This window comes from Gnatocerus cornutus, chromosome 9 (assembly GCF_029298725.1).
Source record: "Gnatocerus cornutus isolate USDA-ARS CGAHR chromosome 9, icGnaCorn1.1, whole genome shotgun sequence".
In the NCBI taxonomy this organism is placed as follows: domain Eukaryota; kingdom Metazoa; phylum Arthropoda; class Insecta; order Coleoptera; family Tenebrionidae; genus Gnatocerus; species Gnatocerus cornutus.
This window is the reverse complement of record NC_142241.1, coordinates 4,769,462-4,786,731: the sequence shown is the minus strand read 5'-3', so window position 1 is coordinate 4,786,731 and position 17,270 is coordinate 4,769,462. Positions and strand designations below refer to the sequence as shown.

Here is a 17,270-nt window from a genome sequence, read left to right as displayed (position 1 = left end):
AAACCAGAGTTGGTTGAATTAAAAGATTTCGTAACTTGAAGTAACCGAAAACACCTTTTATCTATTTATGATTAGTCATTGAATTAATGTCTCATATTGTGTAATGTAGATAGGAGTATAAAAAAAGTAAAACTCCTAAATTAAGCAAACAGTTTGTTCACTAAGCGCATCCACCATTTTTAGATTTTAAAATAACACCTTAGTTTCTACAAACTAAAACAATTTTTTCATAGCATAGCAATCGTACATACATTAGGTGTCTGTTGACTCTAGTGTATGTTTAAACAAAGACACACTTGAGTTCTCATCGTATCTTGAATTTTGAAGAAAACATTAGTAATATAATTATTAAAAGTACACGTAGCTAACAGGTAAATTTAACTTATCGACGACCTTTTGAATGCTACGTGTCTAATTTTATCTTCTGAAGTGCAAACAAGATAACTTTCATAATTCGTAATATAATAGGAACATTTCTAAGCTACTTCACTGTCAAAGTCAATACACGAAATGGCAAATATAACTTTATTTGCCACTTTCTTTTTAGTTCTTGCGTCTTCTACATTCAGTGCCCGAATTTTGGGCATTTGGCCCCTGCCTGGAACGAGCCACTACAACCTCGCCAGAGCTCTTTTATTAGAGCTTGCTGACAGAGGACACGAAGTTACTTTTATAAACACATTTGGTGAAAAGGAGCCTCCAAAGCATGGACGATTCAAAGAAGTTCTACTTTCTGATCTATTCGAAGAAAAATCTAGTAAGTCTTATTTTTCCGTCTTTATTTTAATATAATTTTTCTTTTTTAGAAGATAAAACCAAAGAACACAACATGTTTAAAAGAGAAGGGTTGAATCCATTTGTGGGTGCATACTTTGTAGCTGCAATGACTGGAAAATTCATGGAGGTGCTCCTTAACCATACCAACATCCAAAACCTGTTACACTCTGACGAAAAATTCGATTTAGTCGTCACGGATAATTTTCTTAGCGATGCTTTCAAAGCTTTCGCTACGCATTATGACGCGCCTCTAGTCGTCCTCAATCCAGTATGGCAGAACTTTTGGATTAACCCACTAATGGGCAACCCGTCACCACCTTCTTACATTCCTAACATGCTAAGTACGTACTATCATCCCATGGGATTCTGCGACAGACTTACCAACACCCTTCTCGATGGGTTTAATTATCTACTCTACCACTATATTTTTTACCCTCAACAAAATGAGTATGTGAAAAAATACATTCCTCGAGGTGGTGACTTGAATGACATTCTTTACAACACGTCTTTGGTATTGTTAAATGGACATCCCAGTCTTAACCAACCTGTTCCTTCCGTTCCTAATATGGTTGAAGTGGGAGGTTTTCACATGAAACCTCCAAAGAAGCTCCCCAAGGAATTACAGGAGTACTTCGACAGTGCTAAAGATGGTGTTATTTACTTTAGCATGGGATCGAATTTACAAGGAACAAAGTTCCCCGTGGAAAAACGCCAAGAGTTTATTAACGCCTTTTCGAAACTGAAGCAAAAAGTTCTGTGGAAATGGGAAGATGACGAACTTCCCGGAAAACCGGATAATGTTAAAATCATCAAATGGGCACCCCAAGCTGACATTCTTGGTAAGTATTTATTAGTAATAAAAACCTTTGTAACATTGCGTTCTCATCAGCTCATCCCAATGTAAAACTCTTCATCACCCATGGAGGTTTTGTAAGCTCCTGCGAGACTGCCTACAGTGGGGTACCAATTCTAGTAATCCCTATCTACGGGGATCAGTTCCAGAACGCCCATTTCGCCATGACCAATGGTTTCGGAAGATTCGTAACTTTCCCTCAAATTAAAGAAGATTTTCTTTTGGAAAATATCAACGAAATCATTAATAATCCCAGTTATAAAGAAAACGCGAAACGAAGATCGGAACTTTTCCACGATCGTCCAGTCAAACCGATGGACACTGCAGTTTATTGGGTGGAGTACGTAATAAGACATCGGGGAGCCCCACATTTGAAAGTCGCAGGAGTGGAACTTCCGTGGTACAAATATTTGCTTTTGGACGTCATTGCGGTCCTGGCGGTCATAGTTTTGACTTGGTTGTTTGTCTCTTGGCTTCTGATCAAATGGGTTTATCGAAGAGTGTGCTCGAAGGGCACCAAATCAAAGACTGATTAGAGATGTTATCTTATTAAATTGAAGATAAATAAAGTTATGTAAGTGTCAAAGTTCTTTAATCGTTTATCCCTAACAATTCCTCAAAGCAAAATTTTTAAGTAATTGGTAAAATTAATAATGAAACTACAGTTTACCAAACGCTCTAGTGCGGTTATGGCTTTGACTTTTTAAATCGTATACAGCCACCTTACCGCAAACCCCCATTAACATAATAACCCATAATAAACAATAATAAGTGGTTGGGTCTTATCTGCCTCACAGGAAAAAATTCTTAAAATGATTCTTTTTGAATAAATTATTAACGACATTAATTTATCTAAAGCGATGAATGATTATAAATTATCATTCATTTTTGAAACTGATCTGATTTTAGACGTCTATTTATTGATTGCTATACTTAATAGAGCTGACCGATAATAATAATCAAGACACTACATTCAAAACACGTCTAGGAATTCTGGATTACCGGGAGTTTCTATGTTTTTTCGGCATCTTTAATTTTTGACCCTCAAAAACTGCAGAGAAAGAGCTAATAAGGGGATGAGATTTTCTTGGACGTTGGATGAAAATGGATGGCATAATTTAATTATCTCAGGCATATAAACTCACCAATTTTTTGGGACTTTCCAGTTTTTTTTAAAGTAAAAGGGCAAATGTGGTGGTGAGAGTTCACTTTAGTGCTTACACTTTTAAAAAGAATCAGTTTCTAGTAAAATTCAGCTTCGTCAACGTATGTCTTTCCCTCTTTTCTGTATTCACATTATTTGACGAAAAATGGGACAAGACAGGTGGAGTTTTCCACTATTTTCTCCATTTTGATTTTTGAAAAACGTAGTTTTTTGCGTTTATTTCACATATGGTCAACACAAGAGTACAACTGGTAACATCAATTTGTAGCGCTCAGTTTTCTCTTCATGTACAAAAAAAATATTTTTATAGCTTCATAATTAATAGCGATTTTGGCCCGGGACACTAGTGTTGGCGGATCCTGTACATACTGAATTAAAGAAAATTGAGACTAAAGTTATCTCAAACACAATGACTCTTGATCATCATGTCTTTAGCTATTCATCACCAGATGGCCTTCAATGTCACGAACTCCAATTTTAGACGAATTATTGACCTCACAATAGCAAAATTAGAATCATTTTTCCAATTTCAATAATTCAAAGAATCTCGAAAATTTTACTACAACAATTACTCTGAAATTAATTGCCCCAACTTACAGCTCTCATTTTCCGCAAGTCTGACTATTCATTATCTGAATGAAGACAGAATCACTTTAAAATTTCTGAATTCTTAATATCTAAATCCGCGAACATCCCGTGAGCAAGCTACAACCGCAAAAATCCACAAGAAAAACAAAGAAATAGCTAACCGGTTCATCTCTACTTTCGGTTTCAAAATTCCGTGGCAGTTTTGTATCAGGAGCGCAGAAAGAGAGAGGAAGTTGCGCCTGTAAAGTGGTACTGATTTTCTTGCATCTACAACAGTTCCCGCTTCCACATAGCCGCAATGCGTCTACAACAGAAAAGTTGTCGGACCATCCGCCTCGGTAAGTTGGCTTAAAATTCTTGGAGATGCACAATTAAATTCTTAAAGCTTGGCTTGGATTTTTTCTCACCTTTTTATCATTCCTAGTTAGACGCACTAATTACGGCGCCTGCTGAATCTTATCACACTAATCAGAAGCATCCCCTTAGGATCAGCGAAGTGCTGAATTGTGTTAGAGGGGTGGAATTGGTCGACCAGATTGCGAGGAATATTTTAATTTGCCAATTTCATCATCTTGATATAATTTGTCGTCTCAGGTCATGATATTTCAACTTTTAACCTTAAACGGACAGATAATTTCCCGAATCTTTTTTATGGTTAACAATTAATTGAGGTCAAAAATTGATTGGAAATTCTGTAGTATTGCAATGAATTAAAAATGAAACGTATTGTTACATTTCCCATTTAGTACACCTTTTTTATCTATAAATAATTAAAATTCTTCATGGTCAATAAATATTTCAATCACAATGCTACATTTTTCAATAAATCAAGGTTTAATTACTTTTTCCCAATCTTCAGTATTTCCTAGAATCTGAACTTGTCCTTTAATTATCCACGTTTTTATAGAATCTTCTCAATATTCTTCTCAATGAAAAAGCAGCAAAAAATTGATTAAATTCTTTAAAAGGTCACGTGAATTTTCAATAAATATTATTACAAACGGGTAGACAATACTTTAGAGAGTTTAGAATTTTAATAATCCCGCCCGGTGCCGTTGAACATTTAAATTGAATTAGGTAGCCCCATATTTTTGAATTTGTCGTTCCAAAGGGTGAGTTTCTCCCTCGGCTTCTTCGCCAACTTTCACTCATAAAACTACTCTTGCAAATGGAGCAGTATCTTGCCTAAAGGAAGAGTTCTGTCGCTCTCCGCATAAATATTTAACAGCAGTTCCTAAAGAAAATAAAGAAAAATAAATATGCTCCCAGAAAGACCTCCCTCAATCATTCGCGACACTAAGCGATCAATTTTCCATTCCAAGAAATTCATTTCGTTTTAAAAAACGCATTTTTGGTCGTAAGTAACAAGTTAAAAGCCGATCCTCTCTCCCGTTTGAGTCCCGAGAGAACGCGGTGACGTCAGAAGATCCTGGGAAATTTAGTCGCTCCAGGTCCTGTATAAGCTGCGTAGACAGTGTATTATCCCTTCAGAGAATCATGCTGGACAACGATCTGCGCTGTAAATGGGATTCCCACCTGTTTCATTTTTTCGTCCACTCTCATTTTTCTTCAATTTCATCGTGGCCTGGAATATTAACACAATGGTTCCACGTCACGGGTTCGCATCCAAATTGTTTATTTTCGGAATAGCTGTCATGTTTTTTTGGGTGAATATAATTAACACAATGGAACGTTTTGACATTTTTGTTCGCTGATAACAATGCTCTATCATTCGTTATCGTGGAGTGAACGAACATCATCGGTAAGTTAAAAATCATCTCTTCACTAGGAAAAAACGGTAATTGATTGCGATAACCGGAAAGTTGAGGAGTTAGAACCTCGAAAACTACCCTTTTAACGAAACTGACAAGTATTAAACCCCAACCGATCGACGCACATCTCAAAGACTTGATGAGAATTTTATTGGCGAAATCTTGACAGTTCCATGTGTTTGAGACCGTAATGAAAGGTGCTAAAGGTGTAATATACAGCCTCAACCCCAGAGGGTAATTTCTTAAAAAGAACTAGATACGCTTAGAATTTACTTGTCCATTTTCATGATTAAATAAAATATTTACGCTTGGATAATGCACACATAAATTCTCCTGACAATATTCATAGCCCAACTTTCACACAAAGAAAATCACATCAAAGAAAGTCTCCAAGTTTTCTACAGTTGCAAGCTTATTGATCAAACCACGGGAAAAATGAAACGAATGTGTGAAACTTTTTTTGAAAAAAGACTTTTACCAAACTTGCGTCTATAAATGTTTCCAAAACCAACTTATTGGTTTTACGTGTCTATTTGCAGTGCACCTGAGGTCAAAACAGGTTCAATATTAGGTATTGTAGAGAAAAGCTTTGTGTGAAAACGTATTCATAGAATGTGTTACATTATCAAGGAAAAACCGAATTATTAAATTTACAGGATATCCCTTTTAAGGATGACACGAAAAATTTCCATTGTTGATTCAAATTGAGAGATTGGATAACGTGTTTTGTTTTGGATTAATAAAAATGGCTAGTTCTCTCCAGTGGCTTCAATGTGATCACCAGATAAATTTTGAAACACCCGTCATGTTTTAATTGTGTTCCTTTCAGACTAGTTTCCAAACAAACCAGGCAAAAAACATGTTTTTTCTCATCAAAAATCTCTTGCCAACTCAATAAAATTAAAAAATGTATTACAGGAACGTGCGATAATAAACGATTTTCCTTAAAACGTCAGCTCATATTGTTGTTATTTCATTTTTACGGTCGATAAAATTATTATTCCTTGATTACTGATATCTAAGAAAACGTTAACTAGTTCTGGCAGGAGCCCACAATGGAGTTGTCGTCACTAATTGATCCCAACAATAGAAACTCTGTTGATACATTACTACGTTAATTTTCCATTGTGATTGCTTGTTTGCAAGGTTTTGTGCTAATTTACGCGTTAACTGACAAATTGAAAACTGTTGTGTGAATTCAAGCGCCACGTTTGGACACTAGATCGCAGGATGAAAGATGCACTTTTTACGTTCTTTACATTATTATGACCGAAACCACAAAACCGCCGGCCTTCGCTCGGTTTTCCTATTTTCTAATAGTCTCAATAGGTATTCTAAGGTCTAAAAATAAAATTTTAATCCAAACTAATCTTTTTCTAGTTTCATAATTTTCTCGTTTATCTCGTTGTCAACAGTGGTAGGAATGACTTTTCGAGATTACAATTGAGGTCAATAATATTTTCCCAGATATTCGCTCATTCATTCCGACTGGGGCCACCATGTGTTGGAAAATCCCAACCTCTCACTTTTAATCAAACAGACTTCGGTTTACTACATTTAAATGAACACTACTTAAACAAGTAACTTTGACGTCACTTATGTAAGTCGATTTTATCAGACTCACTCATATTCAGTAAAAGAACCTTCGGGAAAGAATATTTACATAATTTGTCGTTTTCTTAATTCCACAAGACTGCGAAGCTAAGATTTAGGTCAACTTTTCGATATCGATCAAAATAGCGTGTTAACAATAAAGAACTAGAATATAAAGAAATCTTATAATAACAGTCTTACAGCCCCAGCCCGTCAGTTATGAAAATACCAAAATCGAAGAAAAAACTGAGTCTTCTTTGTTCGGAAAAATTGCAAGTGTATTATTACGTCAGCTGAATGAATTTTCATCGTTTTTCGCAATCCACCCCGAACAAAAGCGTTGACATCACAATAAACGAAGCTGCTACTGTAGGGTAATGGCTAATCGATACCTCCAAACTTCCACCACCTTATATTTTCGAAAATTAATCGATTTTTCTTTAGTTTTTGAATAGAGCTCCCTCCCTCCAGCTTATTTATTGTTCCCCCGTCGTGACATAAATCGTGAATAATTAAACACTCGTGCAGTAATCCAATAATTGGGTGAATTCAGAAAGCGGCCGAGGCAAATTTGTCATTTTAATAATTAATTCACATATGCATAATTGGTTGAAGTGTGCTTATACGTTGTGGTAATTTAATCCGAAGGCCTGAGATATAGATGATCTCGGTTATTATTATGTTGATACTTTTTTATTTTGAGACACGTGGTTAAGCTTGAATAAATGTGACATTTAGACAGTGATAATATAATTGACAAACAGCGTTAAGACAATAAAGATTAAAGTGCGATATGTACTTTGATACATTAATATTTATTGTACAATTTCTGGAACAAATTCAGACGCTCGATTAATTTTTCATGAAAAGAAAATAAAAGTTATAAAAAAACGTAAAAACCTGTAGACAAAACAAAACTTCCGGGGAACGTAAAAACTGTTTTAAAATATAAAAGCAATTATTAATTTTGTACAAGGAAGAAATATGTAGGTATATTAAAATCAATGATTTTTAATTTAAGCTATGGTTTAACCTTCGGGACATTGTGACGTCATAGGTCTACAATCACATCAGAAAAAAATTGAAAGCACCGAAAACCTCAATTATTGGGATTCTACACAAATTATAATCATTTTTATATTCTAATTAATTCTATAATAGGTACAGATAATATCGCAGAGTCACGCTACAATGAAATTAACAGAATCATGTTGAAAAAAGCTACGAATACCACCGAAGTTGTAGACACAGTGTCCAATAAAAATAAAGAAAAGAGCGGAATAGTTTGCGCCCTTTTGTGTTTTGAAACATTTCCATATTCTCATTGATTTTAATCGACTTTTAGAAACCAGAATATTATTCATATTACAGAAGTTGTGAGTCTAATAATAAGATTTTGGGAATAATTACTAGAAAGCTGAAACAACTAAATTCGTACAGGAAATGGCTGAGTTATACGCAGTCACAAGGAAATAGTAATAATAACCGAAAATAGCACTAAAAGTTCCACTTTAAACCGAAGATAATTTAATTTAGCCAAGTCTCAGGCGTGTGTTAATAACGCTTCAAATTAATAAACCAAACGTTGGCCCTTTTTATTCATAAAATTGTAATTTACACCTTTTGGGTTGTAATATAAGTAATTTGTTGTTCGTAATATTTTTAATGAAGTGGCAAACAGTCTGTTTCACCGTGGAATTATTAAACTCATTTTCTTCCTGCTGTACCTCATCAAGTTTTTTTTCTGAAAGTATTTACTTAAGGCAGACAAAGAGAGAAAAGTAGGGCGAAAGCATCCTCTTCGCGATTATCAATAAATCAAATAATCAATGCTACAACAATAAAGCACATTTTTAGCACGAACAAACGATTTAAATTAGATTTTAATGGTTGTCACAGCTGAGTCGTTTAGCTAGTGACACTGACCGTTATCAGGAACATGTTAACAGCATTTTTTCAATAGTAATTAAAAGTCTCCAGAACAGAATTAGGTGAGGCAGATTCTTTCTAAGCCATGTTTATGAAATAATTTGATGTTTACTTTGTCTTATTATAAAAATTATCATTACGCACAATAGAAATTGCAGCAATAAAGAGCTTATAAGTTAAATAATTAATTGTTCGTTTTAATCGCCGAGCCTTTAAGAGAGATGAGCTGACAGAAATTCTTGGACAAAAGCGTCGCGTTATTAGGTGAGTTCGCCACTTGTGACTTTATGGCTGGAAGATCCTTCAATTAGTTCAATTGACTTGATATTACACCTTTTAATTGTCGTTTATTGTGTTATTCTCGAAGAAAGCACTTGTATCAATTTGATAAAACGGTGTCAATGTCGTTGAGATTCTATTTTTGTCAAATTGAGTTTGAGGGGTGATATTACCTACACCAAACCAATCCACCGATTATGTATTAGACAGAGGTAGGGTCATAAATCAGCAACGTTTTCGCTTTCATTTATTTGATCCCAGAACTGGTAATTTGCTTCCCCCTAAGTAAGGGATTATTTTAGCGAAGGGCGTACAAACAACCCTTGCACATACCGGAATTAATAATTTATTTGTGTAGACGGTAGACACCACACTAATCGCTTCACCACTAGAAAAATTAGTGTCAATTAGAACGTTCTTGCGTCACGAGATCAGTTACGTATTTCCCCGCATTTCCCAGGAAGTGTCTTTCCAATTCCAAAAACTCCCCTCTTAAGTTTTGCATGGTAAAATAATCTATGAACTTGAACGCAGGTAGACCTCGTCAGAGTGGCACAACGGTACACCAATAGCACCAACTTCAGCGAATCGATACGACAGTGAACATTCCTCAAGTTTAGCGGCAAAGTGTTGCCGATGCACAACAATTTCATCTAATTATTGGATCTGTAAACTGTTGATGATTGTTAACTGACAACAGCTGCTCTTCAGTCTGGATTCGTGGTTCAGTGACAATGCGGGAAACAAGTGTTGCTCATATGTTCAAAGGAACTCTTCCTCAGCTGATTGCTGTTATAACAGGTGAGTACAGAATTGGAGGATAACCACATTTTTTCATTAATTTTGGACTGTATTTTACACGTGCGCGAAGATCAATGGTCAAGGCTACGGTATTTGCCGAGATTTTGATGTGATAATTTTTCAAATCGTGCTTTACTTGTTTAAAATCGATCTACAGCTTTAGTTTGGGCTATTTTTGGCTCGTGGAAAAACACGCGTTGGGCTTCTTCAACATGGCCATTGTCTTCTTTGTTATAATTTTCGTAAATGTGCGGTTGTAATGAGTTTTTGGAAACAGGTTTCGATATTAAAAAACTGGATGCCAATTCTGTTATGTTGTTCAATTTGTGACGGTGAAGTAGAAAAACCGTGACCTGAAGCCTGTCAACTTTCATTAAACAATTATTTGCCCAGCACTAATGGCACAAATACCAAAGCATCGATTGTCGAACATAAAAATCTCAATTTGACGATCAAAAAATTTAAAACTACGTTTTAGAATAAATTAAAGAGAATAATAAAAGGTTCTATCTAGTAGTTTTTTGTAAAAATATGTACCTCCATATATCTAAACAATAATAAACAGCAACTCTGCACGTTTATGGTAGAACTTCATCTGGAAACTTTACAAAATTATGTATTCTCTACGGAGATACCCAGATTTCGACATAAAACAACTACCAAATCTTACGTTGGTTAATGACGATGAAGCAGAAAATCCGCAGCCCGGGGCTGCTTGCCAACTTTCATTAAAAATAATAAAAACATGTACAACATAAATGGCATAAATGGCACAATTATTAATAACAGTTATCATAAAAATTTTACTTTTATCTAAAAGCAAGCAATTGTATTAAATAAAAAAGTTGTGGAAGTGTGTAAATACATACTTTCGGCTAAACAACAACTGATTAGTTGTCAAGTTACCCATTTTAATACCAAAGTAAGTATATTTGAAAAATTTTAATGCTTTTTTATCTTAGTACTAAAATTTTAAAAGCTTTCTGTACACTGTTATAAAATATAATTTCCACTTTTCATGAAGGATAATATACAATTCGCGTTTTTTTACGATTTTTTGTTAGTTTTTGCTGCGGAGATTTTAGACTAAATATTAAATTCGGCGCCAAACAAAGTGTAATTACAATTACAAACAATAATTACTAAATACTGTCTATAACGATTAATGAACAGAACAAGTTATGCAAATATAAGTGTCTTCACGCAAGCATGATCACTGTTATGACTAATAAACCAGAATAGTTATTCAAATTTGTGTACCTAAAGCCGGCAGCTATTACTGTTGTAATTACTTTTGAGTGAAATGCAATTTTTATCTCGAATTAAATTTTTCCACGAGAATTCTAATTGTGAATTAATAACTACAAGGATCAATTATAGTGCATACACTATAAATTAAGACTAAAATTTATAATGCACGCACCACGTTCCAATGAAATTGTGACCAGATGGCATCCACTAAGTTCATCAAAGATTAAATTCAGATTTTGACGGCTGGAACATGAGACTAATTACTTAACACTGACGTAAATCAAAAACTAAATTAACAACCAGTTGCTAAATATGGATTAGTTATAATTGAATTGCAAAATAATCGCGGATTATTATGATTAAACGAGTGAGAATTTTCTTAGGTAAGACTAAACCACTGAAAATTTATGTTCGCAATAAATATTTAATTTAGATTAAAATTTAATTTGCTTGCCACTTTAAAGTGACGATTGTTTTATTTTTTGATGAACTATGAGCAAACAAAAATTGTAAGCACCTTCCTATTCTTAGTATTGTCTCGCTCCAGTGATCGGAAAATGAAAAACAAACAAAACTGTGTCTAACACCTTATTTTTTCTTAACATCTGTGAAATTAAAAACTCATTGAATTTATCCGTTTTTCGGTTTTCCCTCGTCGTAACCACGTAGAAAAAATCTATTTAAATATTCAGACCCTCTTGACTTTATAATTTTCCACACCTCATTCACTTCCTCTCTGCACGTTTTCACTTAAGATTAACACCCTTAGACCCCGTATCGTTTTCTTAGAATCGATACTTTCCAGATAAAACAAAAAACATTTTTCCACCTAATTTCCCCGAAGAATTATGACCAAACAAGGACATTCTAGTGCAGCTGCCATGTGCAAAAATGGAATAAAATTAACCAGAAAGAACGCGTATGCACAAAGGAAAATCCACTCCGAGTGTAATTTATTTTGCTCTTTTGGCAATTTAGGGGTGGCAGAACTCGTTGCAGCACTTTCTCACTGCCAGTCAATCATTGTTGGCGTCAAGTGAAAGATTTTTAACTGTTGGCCTTATTTCTGTGACGTCAAAGTTAAATTTTCGCATGTTCGCTGTATGGTAATCTACACAATTCGTGTGAGTAACAAACAGGAAAATCCACGGTAGAGTAAGAAACGTCAGGTCAGTTGTGATAAGAATTCTTAATCGGTTCTTCGTGCTGAGTGTTCTGGAGAAGTGTGATTAATAAAATGGAGACAAAAAGGGTAAAGTCCAGTAGTAGTGACCTTCTTGTGTGGAGAACTGAATTCCCCGCGGTCATCTGCATAGGCAATGAAATTACGGAAATATGCGGAAATTCGCTGAATTTTTAATCTGCATGCGCATCTAGGTTGTGTGCATGGAAAGCACAGCCAACATGAAATATTCGACTAAGGATCGGTAATAGGAGAAAATTACGTTGTTGACTCAGAGCTAAGTGCTTTGAAAATAGATTTAATTATATTAATTATCTTATTTTTATTTTGTTTGGATCCCTTTTTTAATTAGAGGGAAAGCTTTATTTTTTGTTTGGTTAAAACCTTTTAAAATAGTTGCGATTTTACAACAGGATATTAAATTCGGTAACAACGTTCCCACAGCCACACTTCATCGATCGCGAATGTGACCTTTGCAATACTACACACGAAATCATCACTTCTTCTGATCAATATTGGTAAATCAATTTACACCAATTAAGGTAACAACACTTTTGTCAGTGCTGTTCACATGTTGAAAATAAACATTGGTATTCCAAAGGAAACATTACAGTGTTGTGTCTTGTGTGGGCAAGGAAAGCTTTGGAGATTGCAGACGCGATGCGTCTGGAATTGACAACGAACAACATTAGAAAGCTATTTGTGGTCTGGAATTTCCATAGAGCATAAAGGTACATCTAACTAGATGCATTTAGCTTTCCAGATGAAGACCTGACGCGTGCTGGTAGATTTATTACCGCACATTCCAGAAGCACGGATTGTTAGATGTAGCAAACTGCGAGCAATATGTAAAAGAGCTTATGGTAATGAAGTTGCACATATTGTGGAGCTTAAAAAACATAAATTGTTGCTGAGCGTTCAGTTTTGAAAGGCGAGGGACAAAATATTTCGTGGCCTAAATCAAGGACTCTCAAATTAAAAAAAAAAGTGAAAAAATGTGATGACGATTTAAATGCAGTAACTCTAAATTAAGTTAACAACTATTTAACAAACAAGTTGTTTAATGAAAGCGATTAATAATTGAGCGATTTTAACCGGCACGAACGTTAATAAGCGAGATTTTTAGACGCCCATTAACCAGTTAATTACAAAACTTTTCCGGTGATCGAATATTGAAAAATTCGCCAAAAAAAGAAAATTGGTACAAATGTGGTTATGCAACCAAAAATACAAAACCAAAGTGAGGATATGTGTATGATGGATGTGCCCGATGTGTCCGCAGTTGTCAAATTTCAAACGATGATTAGGAGTCTCTATGTGAAGTGTAAAAATCGTGTTTAGATTTGGTATTAGTAAACAAATAAATCCAGGGCCTTCAAAACCGCGTCTTCACATCATTATTATTAATTGAATTGCGTGTGTAATTGGTTGCCTATAATAATAAATATTTATGAGATAAGAGTGTAAGGACGCAAATTATTCACGGCAAAAATCAGTTAATCTCGAGATCGTAGATCAAGAGAATAAGATTTTTGGAGTGAATAATTTGCCCTTACACTCGAATATAATACTAGATTTTATCCAAAGCCTCTGTTGGTTGCAACTAAAGCATTAAAAAAATTGACAGAAGTGACAAATTTTTACCATTTAGAAAGCTATGCCTGCGTTGTTGTCATGGAAATGCAGCATAATTTTCTGTATGGTCTCTGGAGAGTAATAGAGTTCTTTATCTGTCTCAAATGAGTGAATAAAGATCACTTTATTAGTGCATTTTGGATAAACACATTAAATAATTCATTAATAACCCACTTTAATGCATGATTTCAGCCGACAAATTAATAGTACCTAAAAACAAACGATCGCCGGAAAATATATAAAAGAGACTTTCAGTTTACTTAAAAAGTCCCGAAACCCGGATGAGTTTCCAGCACGTTAAAGCAACTAAATTAAAAAAAGTGTAATTCCTTCTTATCCTTAATATCGTCTCTAATTAAGAAGAGCGAACACTGTGGAGATACATTGACTATTTCTTTGATGTTTGCCAGCGTGAAAATGTTTTTGTGCATTGAGTTACACAAACAACCTAAACTTGCCACACTTCAAAGACACGTCTTGGCGTAATTTTTTGTTGGTAGAAATGCTAGGTGTAACTAAACAAGCCCAAACGGTTATTCGGGGTAGTTCAATTCCTTTAATTTTTGTTATTCCGTTAGATTATCTCCGACTGTGTCCTAATGGGCGATAAAATGAATATCATCTCCTTTGTCCTAGTTGTATTTTAACGTTTCTAGTTTGAACTGCGTTTTCGTGATCATTCTGTTGACTGGCAATTAAGTGTTCTTTATTATCTTAATTGTCCGTCCATTATCAATTTCCGGCTATCTCTTACAACCAATTTGTTTCTTCCAGGTACCGTGAGTGCAATATCCGATGGCATGCAATACGGTTGGTCTGCTCCCTTAATCCCGGTCCTGCAATTGGAAGATAGTCCTGTGAAAATCACCGAAACCGACGCAGTATGGCTGGAGAATATCTACATGATAGGGGGCATGGCTGGCTTACCCATAACCATCTATTGCGTCGACAGAATCGGGCGCCAAAAAACAATAATCGGTGCTTGCATCACGAATCTAATCGCTTGGATCATCATCGCCGTCGCAAACTCAGTAGAATATGTGCTCGTGGCGAGGTTCTTAGCCGGCTTAGCCGGAGATGTGAATTTCGTTGCAGCCCCCATGTACATCGCCGAAATTGCCGATCAGAAAATCAGGGGATTCCTCTCCGGCATTATCTACTTAATGATGCTTTTAGGAATATTGGTAATTTATTCAGTCGGTCCCTTCGTCCCTGTCTATGCGTCGTGCGTCGTTGGCGCCGGTCTCCTCGTTTTCGAGCTGTTCACTTATCCGTTCATGCCAGAATCACCTTACTACCTCCTGGGTAAAGGAAAATTCGAAGCAGCTCAGAAGTCTTTGCGTCGTCTCCGAGGAACTATGGACGTAGATAAAGAACTTCAGGAAATCTCGCATGCAGTAGAGCGCCAAAGGAGCGAGCGCGGACGACCCCAAGATCTCATCCTCATCAAGAGCAATCGCAAAGCGTTCATTATCATGAGCGTGCTCAACGCGGCGCAACATCTCAGTAGTATCAGCGTCATCCTTATGAACCTTCACAGGATCCTCGAAGCTGCGGGCTCCATTTACATGGACTCCAAAGTGGCAGCTATCATATTCGCCGCTTTCATGTTAATCTCCGCTTCTTCAGCATCGTTTGTCATCGACAGGTACGGCAGAAAAATTCTCCTGACCACTTCGAGTCTCTTAACTGGATTTTCACTGCTTCTTATCGCCATATACTTCCAACTCCAAAACTCCGGCGTCGACGTCAGCGGCGTCAGTTGGATCCCCATCGCTTCCGTCATGATCTACGCCGCTGTTTTTAAATTCGGCTTGGGCATGGTCCCCATCGTCATGACAGCCGAATTGTTCCCAGCAAAAGTTAAAGCAATCGGAATGACACTCTCAGACTTGATGTACTTACTTTTCGGGTTAATCTCTATTGAATTATACCACGTCTTGAGCGAAACTTACGGAATACAAGTCCCTTTCTTCATGTTCGCTGCTTCCTGTTTGCTCACGGCAGCGTTTTGTGCCTTCGTTATTCCAGAAACTAAAGGAAAAACTTTGGACGAAATACAATTCATTTTGAAAGGCGAACCATATCAACCCCCAGAACTCGTAGAAAATGGAGTGAAAAAGGAGGAAATCATTGAAAATAAAATGTGCGATGTCACACGCTTATGAGAAACGTCGCTGTAGGTTTTTCCTAGTTTTTAGTTAATTCTTTGGAAACTGCGATCGACAATATTGGATAGAGTCCACTCGGACGGTGATAACGACTGATTTCAATGACATTGTACCTATCAATTCTTTGAGAAAATTCAATTCTCTGTTGCTGACGCGCATCAGTAGCTCATAGGTTAAGAGAATCTATTGTGATTTAGAATAGTTAAATTGATATTTTCTAATAGTTATAGAGCTTACTTATGTACCGGTGATTTTCCTACGAATCGGTTGTTAAAGTTCAAATGTGATTTGGATTTGTAGGACGACAGTATATTTTGTAATACATCGAGTTACTTAAAAAGTCTCTTTTTTTATAAGCTTATTAAACATTTTAAATCGAGCAAGATCTTTATGTACCTATAACACAGCTCAACAAAAAAATATTTTTTGTTGCCCTAAACATCTCTGCGGATTTCTATGTTTCAAGACCATAATTTTCGAATATTATTCTTGAAATTGGCTCTGGTTTTTATGATTTTGGGGTATTTTATATTTTTTATAATTTACACTTTAAATCAGCTCTTCAGAACATGAATTATAATAAAGTGTTTATTAACATGTTAAAATTCGCTTTCTGCACGCCACGTGACCAACAAAAGTTGGAAAGCTTCAAGATTTTGGGAGCAAATATGGGCATAACGTTCATTTTCTTCAGTCATCCAGATAGTTTTAGTGAGAATATGGGAAATTATAGTGAGGAAGAAGAGAGCTTTTATCATGTTAAAAGTGATGAAAGAAAGGTACCAAGGTAAACGGAATCGTCACATAATGGCAGATAAAAAAAATGCTTATAAAAGGCGTTTTATTAAAGTTTTACTCAATTTTTTTCTTTTTCAATTTTTATATACCGTATGTCCCCAGATTGAGTTAACAAGAGGAAAAAAAAAAGCTTATTTTGTATTTTACAAAAAAATGACAAAAGAATAACATTTTTTGCTTATTTTAAAACAGATAAATCTGCAATTAAAATTTCAAAATTTTTATGTTGTACTCTTAAAATGAATTTTTTCATTATTTTTATTTATTAAATTTTGCAATCGTATTTAAATAATAGCTGGCTGATTTACAATATCAAATAGTGCGTTAAAGATTAAAGATAAATTTACCCAATAATGTGTAAGTATTAAAAAATTGGATAAGACATGCAGATACATCCTTAACAATAATTGAGAAAATTCGAAACAGTCTTAAAGAATTAGAATTGAACTATGTGCTGAAACAGGTAATGGATTAA

At 35.3% G+C, this 17,270-nt stretch overlaps 2 protein-coding genes across 2 annotated transcripts; both read left to right on the top strand.

Moving 5' to 3' along the window:
* Nucleotides 1–463: 463 nt before the first annotated feature.
* Nucleotides 464–2,216, top strand: LOC148167984 (UDP-glycosyltransferase UGT5-like). Its single transcript, XM_088045529.1, has 3 exons — nt 464–757; nt 807–1,616; nt 1,667–2,216. The coding sequence occupies exons 1-3, from the start codon at nt 511–513 to the stop codon at nt 2,164–2,166; spliced, it is 1,557 nt and encodes a 518-aa protein (XP_087901655.1). The 5' UTR covers nt 464–510; the 3' UTR covers nt 2,167–2,216.
* Nucleotides 2,217–3,593: 1,377 nt separating this feature from the next.
* LOC148167983 (facilitated trehalose transporter Tret1-like) lies at nt 3,594–16,376 on the top strand. The gene is made up of 3 exons (XM_088045416.1): nt 3,594–3,721; nt 9,491–9,757; nt 14,601–16,376. The coding sequence occupies exons 2-3, from the start codon at nt 9,691–9,693 to the stop codon at nt 15,992–15,994; spliced, it is 1,461 nt and encodes a 486-aa protein (XP_087901542.1). The 5' UTR covers nt 3,594–3,721; nt 9,491–9,690; the 3' UTR covers nt 15,995–16,376.
* Nucleotides 16,377–17,270: the final 894 nt, after the last annotated feature.